We start from the raw sequence: 16436 nt of genomic DNA, 5'->3' as shown, positions 1-16436 counted from the left end.
TTTATAATTCAATAAGAGTTGATATAGATGTGACCTGGTTAACTAAAAATGTAAAGTTAGCATACACACTATGTATACCATGTCCGGAATTAAAACACTGCTTGGATTTTTAATATCTTCTCTATATGATGATGCTTTGATACTCTTTGTCTTTGGGGTAAGATTCACCTCTGGACTAAAGTTTACATTATTGACCTTATTTATTTTATTATTGTAATTAACTCTTAATTACAATAATACAATACATTTTAATGTTTCATTGATACTCAATTTAATTGTAGGTAAAGAAAAAATACACACTACAGAAAACTCAGAACATTTATAATTCCTATTACATGCTTCCTGTTTTTCAATTTATAATACAGGGTATCAATGCAGACTATCTCCTAAATCATTTTAATTTTTAAATTTCAAAGTGTTTATCAAACTCCTGGCAACTAATCTAAGTACAGTTTACTCATTTTTTACTAATAAAGTTTTGTAATTAACATTTGCATAAGAAGCACAAATTAATGTGTATATTAAAATAGCCTCTCTAGTTAGATTTTTTTAGAATTCTTTTACACTGATTTTACTCCTCGTTTAAATCCCAGATGACCTTCAAAGGCAAATTTTTCATATTCCTTTCGAATATTTTGTCAAATCTTTCATTTTGCTCCACTGTCAAGTGATGTTTCCAGTCTCCAACGGTACCTAGAAATAAGCACACGATCGGCACCTGGGTGAGTAAGTGGCACTATCAGGGCAAGAGTTTCTTCCCACCCACTTTCATCTCCTCTTCAAGCCACGCTAAATATCTGGTAGTTCTCCATGGGTTTGATACTTCATGTTTCCTTATACAAAAATGAACTAAGAAACAAACTGAAAAATACTTCTAAAGTTCACTATCCTTAGCTATTATGCTTTCACCAACCACTACCATTAAGTTATAATGTTTATTGAGATGGTATAACAAAAGTAAAATAGAGGACTAGGTTAGAATTTTTTCATATATTTTACTAAATACCAGGCACCAAAGAAATACAAGTACCATCTCATTTCACTCATATGTGGAATTGAATGAACAAACTGAACGAACAAGCAAAATAGATTCATACATAGAGAGCAGACAGCCAACTCTGGTATGGGGTAACTATTGGGAATGTGGGGTGGAGAGAATGAGAAAAAAAAAGAGAGAGAACTCATGGACATGGACAACAGTGTGGTGATTGAGAGAGAAAGAGAGGTGGGTAGAGGTGGAAGATGGGATAGGACCGTGGTTGGCAAACTGCGGCTCGCGAGCCACATGCGGCTCTTTGGCCCCTTGAGTGTGGCTCTTCCTAAGCCTTAGGAGTACCCTGATTAGGTTAATAACAATGTACCTACCTATTTAGTTTAAGTTTAATAAATTTGGCTCTCAAAAGAAATTTCAATCGTTGTACTGTTGATATTGGCTCTGTTGACTAATGCGTTTGCCGAACACTGGGGGAATTAATGGGGATGGGGAAAGAATAAAATAAAGAGAAAATATATATACAAAAATTAAAAAAAAAATGCCAGGCACCATACTTGGTAAACTATATCTAGCATGTAATTTAATTCTTAACACAATATCAGTATTTCTTCATTTTTAAAATTGAAAAACTGAAGGGATTAAGAAGTACAAACTGGTAATTACAAAATAGGTATGGCATGTAAAATACAGTATAGCAAATATGGCCAATAATATTGTAATAACTAGGTATGGTTCCAGGTGGGTACAATAATTATTGGGGGGATCACTTCATAAATTATAGAAATGTCTAACCACTATGTTGCATACCTGAAACCAATATAAAATAATCTTGAATCACAACTATAATTTAAAAAGTAAAAATACATAAATAAAAAGCTAAAGATAAAATAAGTAAAGTTGAAAAGAAAGCCCGGCCAGTAGGGCTCAGTGCTTGAATGTTGACCTATGAACCAGAAGGTCACAGTTTGATTCCCGGTCAGGTCACCTGCCCGTGTTGCGGGCTCAATCCCCAATGTGGGGCGTGCAGGAGGCAACCAACCAATGATTCTCTCTCATCATTGATGTTTCTATCTCTCCCTCCATCTCCCTTCCTCTCTGAAATCAATAAAAACATTTTAAAATTTAAAAAAATGAAACCCAAAGATTTTCAAGTAATGAAATCAAGGTCAGAGAGTGTGTTCAGAGCTGTCATTGCTTCAGTTTTACTTGATGGAACTTAGATACTGTCATTAAGCCAATTTAAATTAAGATTATTTGCCATCTTCAACTATCAAATTTTCTTGTTTAAACATTATCATTGGCATTTGGAACAGTTAGCCAGCTATTTATGGGCATGAGAATTACTTTGTATTTGGTCTAGTTAAGCAATGAGACTTAAAAGCTGATAATATATGGAACAAAAAATAAACACTTTTAAAAAGTGGCAATATCAAGATCAATTTCAAGCAGATCTTCATTAATTAAGAATAAATATCCATCATCAAAATGCTAAGTTATGGATAAATTAGTGAATAAAAAATGACTAAAAGAAATACAAATTATGTTCTAGAAAAATGTACATTAAAAGATCAAAAAAATTGTTTAATTGAAATTAAGTATCAGGGGGAAAGTATATTCATTCTTAATTCCTGGCATGTCATAGAAGCATGATAAAAATTAATTGCATGTTGTTAATGAATACTTGAATTCATAGCATATTGGTTTCAAGAAGTATTTTTTTTAAATATATTTTATTGATTGTCTACAGAGAGAAAGGGAGAGAGATAGTTAGAAACATTGATGAGAGAGAAACATCGATCAGCTGCCTCCTGCACATCTCCCACTGGGGATGTGCCGGCAACCCAGGTACATGCCCTTGACCGGAATCGAACCTGGGACCCCTCTGAGGTCCGCAAGCCGACGCTCTATCCACTGAGCCAAACCGGTTTCGGCGGTTTCAAGAAGTATTAATTTACTTTTTACATTGAAGAAATCTGACACATGAGGAAATAAGTAACTCAAACTCCCTCCCCCACAACAAAATACATGTTGGGTTTACTTCTAGAATGTTCTAGGAGAAATAAAGAAAAACAATAATTGGAATTGTCCTGGTCACATATATACATAACCTTCAGGTAAGACTTGCTAACCATTATGCTAAGTGAAATCAGTCAGTCAGAGAAAGATAAATATCACATGCTCTCACTCATTTGTGGATTATAATGAACAACATAAACCGATGAACAAAAACAGATGTAGAGACAGAGAAGCGTCGATTAGATGCTCAAAACGCAGAGGGAAGGTAGGGGAGGGTGGGGGTGAGGGGGAACGATCAACCAAAGGACTTGTATGCATGTATATAAGCATAAGTGATAGATGCGGACAACAGGGGGTGAAGGTGAGGGTAGGATTGGGGGGATGAGGCAACATTGGGGGGATTAGGACACATTTGTAATCATCTTAATCAATAAAGGGGAAAAATATGTTAAAAAAAAAGAGTAGGGACATGTAGACTAAAAAGAAGGAATGTAATATTGATTAATTAGGTTCAAGTGTTAGACTATGTACTAAAAAATTGTGTAGTTTCCTGGGATACTTTCCAGGGCCATTGGCAGTTAAGATCTTTGATTCTCTCCAGGTTCCACATGACAGTACTTAGAAAGACACGGTAAAAACACCCCTTAATTACTGTAGGGACAAAGCAATCACGGAACTCTCAACACTTTTGCTTCAAAAACCACTGAGTATCACCTTTGCGCAGAAAATGTCCCTCATCTGTTCTTTTCCCGATTTCATGTTTTAGAATCTCATCATAATTGGCTTTTGGATCAGACTTCATGTTCGGAAATGTAGCCTGTTTTACAATAGCTTCCACATCCTCTTCACTCAGTTCTTTCTCAAGAAAACGGCTGATTTTAAGCACAGAACTTCTGAGATCCTGAAAGAATTGTGGGTATGAGAAACTATTTAGCTTACAAAGAATGCATGAGTTACATCCCAACATCTTCATCACATTTTGGAAAACTGAAGGTGATTGGATTTATTGTAAGTCTAAAGTTTGACAAAGATATATTACTTTCCTACTCCTTCTATGAAAATGAGTGCTCTGGTTGTCAGCTTTGTTAGAGCTTTCTACTGTTTCATTTTATAAGGACAACTCCCCCTCATTTACTCATCATTCATTCATTCAACTGGTACTTTTAGGAATGTTATGTTTCAAAAACTGTGATAGGTGCTGGAGAAGTTTAAGAGAACAATAATATGCTATCTGTGCTTGTTAAGAGTTTACAATTTCATGAGGGGAAGAGTAAAGCAAGTAATTAAATACAATGGCTACAAAAAATGAAAGTCCAAGTTTGGTGGCTTCATTGGTTATTTCTACCACACACAAATTAAAGAAGAATTAACACCAATCCTCTAACTTCAAAATTTCAACAAAATCAAAGAGGAGGAAATACTTCCAAACTCATTCTATAAGGCCAGCATTACCCTGATAACAAAGCCAAATGAGAACACTACTGGAAAAGAAAACTAAAAACCAATATCATTTATGAAAGATAAGATACAAAAATCCTCAACAAATCACTAGCAAAACAAATTTAGTAATGTATTAAGAGAACTATACACTATGAACAAGTGGGATTTACTCCTGGAATGCAAAGATGAACAGCCCTAGTTGGTTTGGTTCAGTGGATAGAGCCTCTGCCTACAGACTGAAGGGTCCAGGGTTTGATTTCAGTCAAGGGCATGTACTATGATTATAGGCTCCTCCCCAACCGGGGCCCTGTTCAGGGCACATGCAGTAGGCAACCAATCAGTGTGTTTCTCTCACATCAATATTTCTGTCTGTCTTTCCCTTTCTCTGTCTTTTACTCTCCCTAAAAATCAATGGGAAAGTATCTTCTGGTGAGGATTAACAACTACAACAACAACAAAAGATCAGGAACAAGGCAAGGATGCCAATACTCACCATTTATATTCAGCCTAATACTGGAAGTCCTAGCCAGAGTAAATAGACAAGAAAAAGGCATCCAAATTTAAAGAAAGACGTAAAATTATGTGTTCACATACAACATGATTTTATACATAGAAAACACTAAAGATCTATAAAAAACAAACAAACGAAAGAAACAGAACAAATCAAAACCCTGTTAGAACTATTAAAAAACTCAGCAAAGTTGTAGGATACAAAAACAACATCCCCAGATCATTTGCATTTATTTACACTAACAATGAACTGTGGTTTAGCAAACTGGTCTCTAACTAGTTTGCCTGTATTTACTATTATCACTTTTAAACCCATTAGAGGGAATTAGATTCTAAAGATACTAATTCTATCATATTGCTATTCTTCAAATAACTGTTAAAAAGCTCATTATTGCTTTTAAGATGAAGAAATTACTATCACTAACAAAGTCTACAGACCTTGCATGGTCTGGCTCCTACTGTATCCACCTCTCTATCTTAATCTTTCATTCCCTCCACCTTGCTCTTTAACTTCTTCCTTCCAAGAAATCATGCACCTGACAGCTTCAGATATTTTGCACATTCTCTTTTCTTGGCTTAGACTTCACTTTTACCTCCCTGCCAACTCATATCTACTCACTTGAAGTTGTCATGTTACTTTTCCAGAAACAATTGCCTATTACCTATACCAGATCAGTATATTTCATATCCTATCATACTTGCACTTTTCCTTTTAACAGTTATCATAGATTTGAAGTATATATACCTACTTAGTGAATATTTGTTTTCCCTTTTGGATTATAAATTCTCTAAATAAAGGGTTCAATTGTCTTTGTCTGATGATTTAGGGTCTGTCACATAATAGGCATTTTATAATTTTGAATTAATGAGCAAGTAAGATATGTAGCAGGAAGTCAACATATCAACCATAGATCACAAAATAGTGAACCTCAAACGTGTTTGGTTGGGTTTACACAATGTATTATAACAGTTTCTTTGGATGCCAACATGTAAATACTATGTGATTTCCATGAAAGCTACATTTCAAGATTCTCGTTAATAAAAACAACAACAAAACACAAAGAACTTGCATCACTGGGCACACAATTACCTCTGACTAATTGGCCAAATCTTAGTGGCTTCTCACCCCAGGGTTGTTTTTGTTTGTTGTTTGTTTGTTTAATATTTTTGTTGATTTTTAGAGAGAGAGGAATAGAGAGGGAGAGAAACATCGTGCCTCCTACCAGGGATCATGCCTGCAACCCAGGCCTGCCTGGGGATCGAACCAGCAACCCTTTATTGCATAGGATGACAATCAACTAGTCACACTGGCCAGGACTGGCCCCACTGTTTCAAAGTGCCTTTTCTCTTTCTTCAATCACTAGTCATGTGAGTTTGCCCTTATTGACACTGATGGCTGCATGAAAAGGAACCACAAAAGATGACTGTGTGCAGTGGGAGGAGAGCCCTGAGGAAACCAATAATTGAGGGTCGGGCAGGAAATGAGAAACCCCTGAAAAAGCATGAGAAGTAGTTAGATTCCAAGAAAACTGGGAAAATGTGGTTCATTAAACCCAAAATCAAAAAGGGTTTCAAAGAAATAATTTTTAAAAATAACCTTTGCCTCTTACCTTTTTCATTTCCTCATACATCATAAACAGAATACTGAAGTCATGTCTGTGCTCATACCAGCCTCTGACGTGATCAAACCAACGGCTTCCTACCACTGGGGGGGAAATTAGTAAGTGACAAGGTAAAGATGTTGCACTTATCAAACAGCAAACTAGAGACTTTCTTTTCTGTTCTGGAATCCCCTGGAAGGAAAGTAAAGCCCCCACCATTAGACATCTATGTTACCTTGTAAAAATGGTGCTTTGGGAAATAATTACATGATTTTAATGGAAACCTGCCTCTCCTATGTATTTAGGAAAAGCAGCAGGTGAGAAAATAAGAAACCCAAACAACTAATTGTGAAGATTGAAGGGAAGCTCCTTACTTTCTTACTTCTTCCACCTAAAAAACTGTCTTTATTTCTCCTTTAATTATCTACTAGAGGCCTGGTGCACAAAATTCGTGCACTGGAGAGGGGTGTCCTTCAGCCCAGCCTGCACCCTCTCCAATCTGGGACCCCTTGGGGGATGTCCGACTGCCGGTTTAGGTCCAATGGAGTAAACTGGCAATTGGACATCCCTCTCACTATCCGGGACTGCTGGCTCCCAACCACTCGCCTGCCTGCCTGCCTGATTGCCCCTAAGCACTTCTGCCTGCCAGCCTGATCACCCCCTAATTACTCCCCTGCCAACCAGATCGACGCCTAACTGTTTCCCTGCTGGCCCGATGGCCACCAGCTGCCCTGTCTGCCAGCCCCGTTGCCCCCAACTGCCCTCCCCTGCAGGAGCAGTCGCCCCCAACTGCACTCCTCTGCTGGCCTGGTTTCCCATAACTACTCTCCCCTGCTGGCCTGATCACCCACAACTGCCCTCCCCTGCCAGCCATCTTGCGGTGGCCATCTTGTGCCCACATGGGGGCAGCCATCTTGTGTGAGGTTGTGATGGTCATTTTGCATATTACCTCTATATTATATAGGACAAGAGGCCCAGTGCATGAAATCTGTGCATGGGGGGGGGGGGGGGTGGTCCCCTCAGCTCAGCCTGCACCCTCGCCAATCCGAGACCCCTCTGGGGATGTCCGACTGCCGGGACTGTCCAGCAGTCAAACATCCTTCTCACAATCTGGGACTGGTGGCTCCTAACTGCTCACCTGCCTGCCTGCCTGATCACCTCTAACTGGCACCCTGCCAGTCTGATCACCGCTAACTGCCTCTGCCTGCTGACTTGATCACCCCTCATTGCCCCTTCGGCTGACCTGGTTTCCCCTCACTGCCCCGCCAGCTAGTCTGGTAACCCCCAACTGCCCCCTCCTGCTGGCTTGGTTGCCACTCACGCACGCCCCCCCCCACCCCCCCCCACCCCCCGCCAGCCAGGTCACCCCCAACTGCTCTCCCTGATGGCCTGGTCGTGCCTCATTGTCCCCCTCTGCTGGCCTGGTTGCCGCCAACTGCCCCCTCTGCCAGCCTGATTGCCCCTCACTGCCCTCCCTGCCAACCTGGTCACCCCACACTGCCTGCTGCTCAGTCGTTTGGTAATCCCTCACTGAACCCCCCTAGTGGCCTGGTCGCCCATGCAGCCTGCTGCTCAGTCGTCTGGTCGTCCTTCATTAACTCCCCTGCTGGACTTGTCACCCCACTCAGCCTGTTCGGTCATCATTCACTTGTTTCGGTTGTGACGGCCCTGGCTCTTTATATATATAAATTTTAAGATCTCTGGATAGCAACTTCAGATATCTATAAGACAGACCTGAATCTAATCTCCTAAATAAGTGAGAGCACCAGTTCCACATTCCACAAGCCTCTCGCATCAATCTATCCTCCTCAGTGTTGAAATGAATATTGCACTGCTGCCATGTAAAGCCTGCCATAAGTCCGTGACAGAACACACACACTACATCCACTTTGAATGGGTACACCATTGCGGTTCTTTTATGATCTGGCCAAACTGTTTCTTAAACAATATGCCTTTGCAACATAGCAATCCCCAAAGTGGTCCTGGTGAGAATAGAAAAGCCATTTGGTGACAAATTAAATTAACAGAGCAGTAACCACTTATGAGCATCCAGCTTCTAGCGTTACTCTTCTTTATTTCCTTAAAATATGTTCCCCAAGTTTGAGAATTTGGCTAAATGGAAACATGGCCTCATAAACAAGTTGAATGCATAAATTCATAGTTACCATTTCCATCTAGAAACCTTTTCATGAAATGTTCCATATCATTCCCAGCTTCAAGGGTGACCACCAGATTTGAAAAGTGAAAGTATGAAGTCATAACATCCTTGGGGTTTCTGTAGACGTAAATAATCTGCAGGGGGTACAGGAAAACAATTTTAACAATTCTTGGTTGTCCTTAGAGGTTGTTGTTGTTTATTCACACCAACAGATGTCACTATATGAATGCATAATAATTTCTTTCATCCAGCTTACTACTCATGGAAATTTAGGTTATACTTTTTTTTTTGATATTACAAAAACTGTTGAAGTAATCAACTTTATTGACCTGACATTTTACATGTGCAAGCATATAGGAATAATTTCTAAAAGTAAAATTATTTATTTAATTAAGGTTGGTTAATATTACAAATTACCCTTCATAAAAACTGTTTCAATGTACCCTCTGTGAGCGTTAAGTGACATTTGATAAAAAGCCCAGATAGCACTTGAGAGCATTTCAAAAGGAAAAACTACTTAACAGATGATGTTGAAACAAATAATTATCCATACAGTATAAAACTGGAATTCTACTTCATACCTCACACCTGACCCCCACCCCCGCACCCCAAATTACAAATGGATTAAGGATTTAAATATGAAAGCAACATTTGACATCTTAAAAATAAAAAATATCTTTCTGGTCTCAGAGAAGAAAAAGATTTCCTAAACAGAAAAATATTATTTTAGTTAAAATAAAAATTGATCAATTAAATTAAATTAATTTTAAAGAATGCTGTTCATCAAAATATATAGCATGAAGTTACAAAAAGCAACAAAGTAGGAGAAAAGCAACACATATAACCAATAATTTATTAGTATCCAGAATATATATAAAACAAATCATTAAGAAAGAGACAATGAAATTTAGAAATTGGACAAAAATCATAATAATTTCACAGAATAAGAAATAATTATGGCCAATAAACATATCAAAAAGTGTTTAATCTCATTATTGATTAGTAAAATGCAAACTCAGATTAGTTTGAGATAATTTATAGTTTATATTGAAAACTAAAAAGTTTGGCCCTAGCCTGTTTGGCTCAGTGGATAGAGCGTGGGACTCTGGACCTAAGGGTCCCGGGTTCGATTCTGGTCAAGGACAGGTTACCTAGGTTGCAGGCTCATCTTGGCCTGCACCCTGGTCGAGGCTCATGCAGGAGGCAACCAATGTGTTTCTCTCATATCGATATTTCTCTTTGTCTTCCCTCTCTCTTCTACTCTCCCAAAAATCAATGGAAAAATATCCTCGGGTGAAGATTAAAAAAAAAGAAAAAAGAATGTGTATTGTGATGTAATATATACATTTGCTGCAACTTATCTGTCCATCAATACACTAAACATTGTAGAGCCATACAATAAATTCTACTAGACCATTAAAAAGAATAGAATTTTATGTGCTATCATCAAAGAAATGTTGCTGTATACTATATAATCACACTACAGGCAATGTGAGAGATGACCCAATTTATGTATATACTTATAATTCCATATGTATTTAATGTGTAAAACAGTATCAAAGATTATAATCATCACATTTGAAAGACTGTGAATGAGTGAGGCTGGAAAAATATATTTGAAGAAAGTATTTTTGTTTGTGCCAAAGGTCCATTAGCTATTTATATGACTTACTTTAGCTTTTTTGTTCTTGAGACCTTTCGGTACTAAATAATATGGGAGGTGGGAACAGAAGAGACGAGGAGACGGTCTGTTGAGAAAGTCCATTTTGCGGATATTGTATTCCAAGAAGGGGACTCTATCAAGGGTTGCCAAGTCTTCAGTTCTGTTACGATGACCCTCAAAATAAATCAAGCTTAGTATCTGCTGAGTCCAGATGGTACCTGTAAAAAGAAATAATTTCATTTCCAACCCTGAATTAATGTTTTTATTAACAATGTAAATAATTATGCCATCTATCTCAAAACTATTTGCAGCTTTTTCTTTCTTTTTAACCACTCCAAATATGCCAAGGAAATGTGCCCAACTTTTTTTCTATGTGTTTTACATTAAAATTAGGTGTTCTAAGTTCCATTTTTACTGGAAAAAAGTTGTGATAGTGATTTAGATTAACCCTTCAGCTCTTTTGTTCCCTGTGATTCATGTAAGTTCTGTTCATGTGATTTTCTGCGGCTGTCTCTGTTTCTCCTTCCTTAGTTTTTCTTACATTTTACCTTCTGGAAATATAGACAGTTTAAGAGATCAAGACGCCTTTCACCTTTTCTTTTTAACATTGTGCAGGTCTCCCAATACTGTGCTAAATGAAAGCACTGATGTTCATTCTTGTCTCATACTTGATTTAAAATGTTTCACTCTCACATTTGATGCCTGTGGTAGTTTTTGGTAGATTCTATTCGTCAGGATAAAACTCACTTTCTCCCTAGTTTGCTAATAGTCTCCCTTAGGAATGTATGCTGAATTTTATTAAATCCTTGTTCTGTACCTGTTGAAATGATAATTCAGGCTTTCTTCTATGCTCTAGTAATGTGGGTGAACTGCATTCATATATTTTTTAACCAATCTTGAAATAAAGCCACCTGGTAACAGTAGTATTTTTTTTGTTTGTGGTTTTTTTTTTCACATTGCTAGATTTGTTTCACTTATATTTATTGGGTTCAGGATTTTTGAACCTATGTTCATGAATATATAATCAATGTTCTAAAAGAATGTGAGGTGTCAATAATCTTGCAATCATTGCTACTCAATTGAGTAGATTTTAATAGACACGGATGATTTGATAAAATTTATGGTGAATCTTGGAGAGTCACTAATCTCTCATCAGGTTGGACTAAGGACTGGTGTGTGGTGTGCCAAGTACTTAGTCTGAATTAAGGATAAAGGAAAAGTTCTTATGGGCTGCTTAACCTAAACCTAAGCAAACTGAGGCACCACCAACATCTAAGGGAGGAAAACAAAAGACACCTGATATCGAAAGTGCTGACACATTTTGCAGAGTAGAAACATCCAGGGAAAAGGCATTGTATTACTAATTTGGGGAAAGTAAACAGGGTCCTGAATTTGAAAGTCAATGGTAAAAGGGAGGGACTGGAGCACTTTCATGAAAATCAGGAATGACTTTTTTGTGTTGACTTTGACTCCAATGTATCTCTGAGCAATATTAACCACTTCGTACATTGATTCAAGAACACCAATCACCCTGTGTTCTAAAAAGCACATATAAAAGATAAGCTTTTAAGGGGAATGTAAGATTTGAGGACAATTTACTTTAGTTCAAAATTATTTCATTATTATAGGGAAATAAAAGCAATTAGAGTAATTGAAAAGCATATTAGGAATTAGTTCTGACTGAGAGATGCTGCTAACCAAAATCCTGCTGGGTTTTTTTTTTTTTTACATTTTTTCCTCCATTCTCAGAGAAAGCCAACAGGTGAGCATTGACCTAGTATCTGCTTTGGCTCAATATTTGGTTTCTTCATAGGTGCCTTAAAAAACAACAATATATGCATTTTAAAGGACCTTATACAGTAAAACTTTGAGATTTATTTAACTTTATTAAAAATCCTAATGGTGCTCTAAATGTAGGCTGGGCTACTGTTAATGTCTGGAAAAGGGCTCATTTGTACACATGTATTACCAAACCAGAGTGAAAACTGATAGCAGGTAGTCCACTCCTCAAACTTACCAGATTTTGGATATGTAATTATGAAGACATCATCATCTCTAATTTCAAAATCATCTAGATTTTCTATAAAGTCAGCATCAACTAAAGAAGATTCAAAATTATAGTCTTTAAAGTTCAGTAAATATGTGTCTTTGTTGTCCATACTTATTCACCTACAAGTAAAAACAAATAAAATTCTTTCAATTTCTTAGTATTTTATAGTAATTACTAACACTTACGGAGTATTCAGTATATGCCAAGCACCTTTTAAATGTCATGTGTCTCAACCCATGCCATACTAAACAGCTTCCTATATAATAAAACCCTAATATGCAAATTGACTGAACTGCAGAAGGACCAGTCACTTATGATGCGCACTAACCACCAGGGGTCAGACACTCAATGCAGGAGCTGACCCCTGGGGGTCAGTGCACTTTCACAGGGGGAGGGCCGCTCAGCAAGAAGCCGGGCTCATGGCTGGTGAGTGCAGCAATGGGAGCAGCAGCCTCTCCTGCCTCCACTGCAGGCGGGAGGTAATGAGTGAGGGGTGCCAGACTGTGAGAGCCCCGGACTGTGAGAGGGATGTCTGACTGCCAGCTCAGGCCTGATCCAGCAGGCAGACTACCCCTGAGGGGTCCTGGACTGGGAGAGGGCGCAGGGCGGGCTGAGGGCCCTCCCCTCCCAGCAGTGCACAAATCCGTGTACTGGGCCTCTGGTGCATATATAAAAATTTACTCTTAACAGCAACCAAACATTACTAGAGGTTTTATCACTATTTTAAAGAGGAGGAAACTAAGATACTAAAAGGTTAGACAGCCTTTCCTAAAACCCCCTGAGGGAGGTATTATCATGATTCCAAACATAGAACCAAGGAAAATAAGGTAAAGGAGGTGCAAGGTTGCCCAGCTGGCAGACCTGGCAGGATTTGATGCCAGACTATTTGGCCACAGAGACCATGCCTTCAATCACTTTACTAAGACAGTTTCTTAGTATTTCATATTTTTATTATTATAGAAATAGGAAATTCTCTAATAAATGTACTTTTTTTTTTTCTGGAACAAAAATAATCTGTTGTCCCTGAAAGAACCTTCTGAGGATTTGGGATCTGTCTGCCATTTCAAATAAATTGTGGAATATGCTCTGTGTGTAACACCAACTGCTTTTACTTTGGAGATGTCACCCTGATATAGTTGCAAGATATTATATGTTTTTTTATGACATTTTCCAATTGAATTTTTATCTGAAATCCTAAATAAATCTAAATAAGAAAGTCAAAATATAAATAGGAAGCACACAGTCTAAAGACATATCTGTTCAAAAATTGGACCAGATAGGCATTTCTCTATTAGCTTCACCTGCAATATATATATTGATTTCAAAGAGGGAGAGGGGAAAAGAGAGAAAGAAATATCAATGATGAGAGAGAATCATTGATCACCTGCCTTCTGCATGCCCCCTTCTGGGAATTGAGCCTGCTACCCAGGCATGTACCCTGACCAAGAATCAAACTGTAATCCCTGGTTCATAGGTTGATGGTCAACCACTGAGCCACACCAACTGGGCGAGAAATCTATTCTTGAATGTTAAATAGATGAGGAAATCCCAGAAGTTCTAATAACACTAGGTTTAGAACCACCACATATGTTAGTTGTGTACTTTTAAAAATTTTTTAGCCCTAACTTGTTTGGCTCAATGGATAGAGCATCGGCCTGCGGACTGAAGGGTCCCGGGTTTGATTCCGGTCAAGGGCATGTGCCTTAGTTGCGGGCACATCCCCAGTAGGAGATGTGCAGGAGGCAGCTGATCGATGTTTCTAACTCTCTATCCCTCTCCCTTCCTGTCTGTAAAAAATCAATAAAGTATATTTTTAAAAATTTCTGTGCACACCTAGAAAACGAATTTGTTAAAGTTGCCTATGTGGCTTTGTCTAAAGTGCATGTCAAAAAACATTAATTCTTTTACAAACAATCTAAATCATTTGATCAATAGAGGAAAGTCAGATGTTATAATTTTGCTGATTAAGAGTAGAAACATCACTTGCATTAGAATTTCCTGGGTTTGGGTAAATGTTCATATTCTAGGCCTATAACAGACTGATAGGATTAGAATTTCTGGAATGTGTGCATTTTAACAATCCTGCTAATCACTCTTAAAAAAGGGCAGGGGGGGAGGACAAAATACTGTTTCAATGAATGTTTATCTCAACCTCCAGAGAAGGCTTTGTGGGGTATTATTTGATCTCCAATTAAAAGATCCAATTAAGGCCCTACTAAGTTGCTAGAGCTTTCCTAACTCAAGGTGAAGTCCAGGCAACCTTAACTATTGAAAAGTGAGGATAGAAAAGACTGACTGGTAAATCACAAAGAATGCTTTCAGGAGATAGATGGAGTGCTGTTATGGCTTTGCTATTATGAAATTTTCCAGGAAAAACCTTGGATAACTCAACCTTTGGAGTGTGGTGAGAAAGAATTTATACTGTATCACATGGACACACACACCAAAAAGCACCAATTCCAGGAATTCTTCATTCAGAGCAAGAGTTTCAGGCAGCCCACAAAAACGTTCTAAAATCACTCCTTTTAACGACTTATTATATTTAGTATGTCTTGCACAGTCTTAAGAGAGAACAAGCTATTCTGTCACAGAAACGAGGAGCAAAGAGTAGAGTGTGGAATGCATTTTTATTTTTTTTTAAAATATATTTGATTGGTTTTTCACAGAGAAAAAGGGAGAGGAATAGAGAGTTAGAAACATTGATGAGAGAGAAAGATCCATCAGCTGCCTCCTGCACGTCCCCCACTGGGGATGAACCCGCAACCAAGGTACATGCCCTTGACCGGAATCGAACCCGGAACCCTTCAGTCCGCAGGCCGATGCTCTATCCACTGAGCCAAACCGGTTCGGCTGGAATGCATTTTTATATAGGATCTCAGGAATGGCGAGTCATATATTGTTTGTATCTCCTTAGTGAATATAGGAGAAAGTATAAAGAAAAAAATGTCATGTGTTTTCCTTATTCTTGCCCTGAATCCAAAAGAAAAGGAAGAAAAAACAGAAAATTGAGGAGAAAGAAATAAATACATTGTATGCTGAAGAGAGGGTAAGACTTGAAAGAGGCTCTATGTCTACGTTTTCACTACTCACTGTTACACGTCAACTGATGAAGCAAAATCCACTTCTGATATAACTGCATGGATGACAGAATGATGTGCTGCTGAGAAATAAATACTCCCTACAAGTGTATTTTGGCCAATGAGTATTGCTCTAGGGAGTCAACAGATAGCTCAGTTTGAGTAAATATGTTAGGTAATACTTTACTGATATTAGAAAATAGGCATCTGATTAGTCCAGACAAAGCAGGAGTCAAAACTGGTGGCGATAATAAAGACAGCTGCATGTAACCAGTCGTCATATTTACTTAAATTGGAAACAACAACAACAATATATATTTGAAAGCTGTAGCAACATCTTCCTTGGGCATGAAGGATGGCTCATGAATCTTTTAGACCTATCTCAGAAGGCTGGTGTTCCTTTCCAGGTTTTTACTCCAAACATCCTATGTAAAACTGGCTATGGCTATGGGAGGTTCAAAGAACTTTATAAAATCAGTGTATTTAAATTCATTTTCTAAAACATCCAGGGTTGTCCTTCCTAAGTGACTGCCTTCCACTGCTGTTTATTTGTTTGTTTAAATATATGTTATTGATTTTTTACAGAAAGGAAGGGAGAGAGATAGAGAGTTAGAAACATTGATGAAAGAGAAACATCAATCAGCTGCCTCCTGCACTCCTCCTATCCTTAGTGAATACAGGAGAAAGTACTTGTATAAAGAAAAAATGTCATGTGTTTTCCTTATTTGGGGATGTGCCCAAAACCAAAGTACATGCCCTTGGCCAAATCTAACCTGGGACCTTTCAGTCCACAGGCCAACTCTATCCCTTGAGCCAAATTGGTTAGGGCTCCACTCCTGTTTTATATTGCATTTTTTCAGGACACATTACAGAAGATGCAGCCTATCTCTTTTGCATTCTACAATAATTAAACTATGTCTCACACCT

General features: G+C 38.1%; 1 protein-coding gene across 2 annotated transcripts; it reads right to left on the bottom strand.

Moving 5' to 3' along the window:
- Positions 1-210: 210 nt before the first annotated feature.
- Positions 211-15590, bottom strand: LOC139012115 (amine sulfotransferase-like). 2 transcript variants are annotated; one of them, XM_070417529.1, is made up of 8 exons: positions 15523-15590; positions 12400-12551; positions 10392-10600; positions 8727-8853; positions 6571-6665; positions 3725-3911; positions 1366-1461; positions 608-693 (listed from the first exon to the last, which is right to left on the bottom strand). In XM_070417529.1, exons 2-7 carry the CDS (start codon positions 12539-12541, stop codon positions 1409-1411), a joined length of 813 nt encoding a protein of 270 aa, XP_070273630.1. In that variant the 5' UTR covers positions 12542-12551; positions 15523-15590; the 3' UTR covers positions 608-693; positions 1366-1408. The 2 variants fall into 2 exon arrangements, with proteins under 2 accessions (XP_070273629.1, XP_070273630.1); XM_070417528.1 differs by lacking the exon at positions 1366-1461 and having other exon boundaries at positions 211-693.
- Positions 15591-16436: the final 846 nt, after the last annotated feature.

The sequence above is a fragment of the Myotis yumanensis genome, unplaced genomic scaffold (genome assembly GCF_028538775.1).
Source record: "Myotis yumanensis isolate MYYU_CA2020_CCGP unplaced genomic scaffold, mMyoYum1.0.hap1 SCAF_6, whole genome shotgun sequence".
Taxonomy (NCBI): domain Eukaryota; kingdom Metazoa; phylum Chordata; class Mammalia; order Chiroptera; family Vespertilionidae; genus Myotis; species Myotis yumanensis.
The sequence above is the reverse complement of the archived record's forward strand: the minus strand, read 5'-3'. Positions and strand labels throughout refer to the sequence as shown.

What these genes read in the sequence shown, in the direction of transcription:
- LOC139012115 (XM_070417528.1), bottom strand. Translation starts at nt 12,541, where the DNA reads ATGGACAACAAAGACACATATTTACTGAACTTTAAAGACTATAATTTT. An exon ending in TCAAGAACAAAAAAGCTAAA is followed by an intron (nt 8,854 to 10,391) that starts GTAAGTCATATA and finishes TACCCCCTGCAG; the next exon opens with ATTATTTACGTCTACAGAAA. An exon ending in AAGGTTTCTAGATGGAAATG is followed by an intron (nt 6,666 to 8,726) that starts GTAACTATGAAT and finishes TTTCCCCCCCAG; the next exon opens with TGGTAGGAAGCCGTTGGTTT.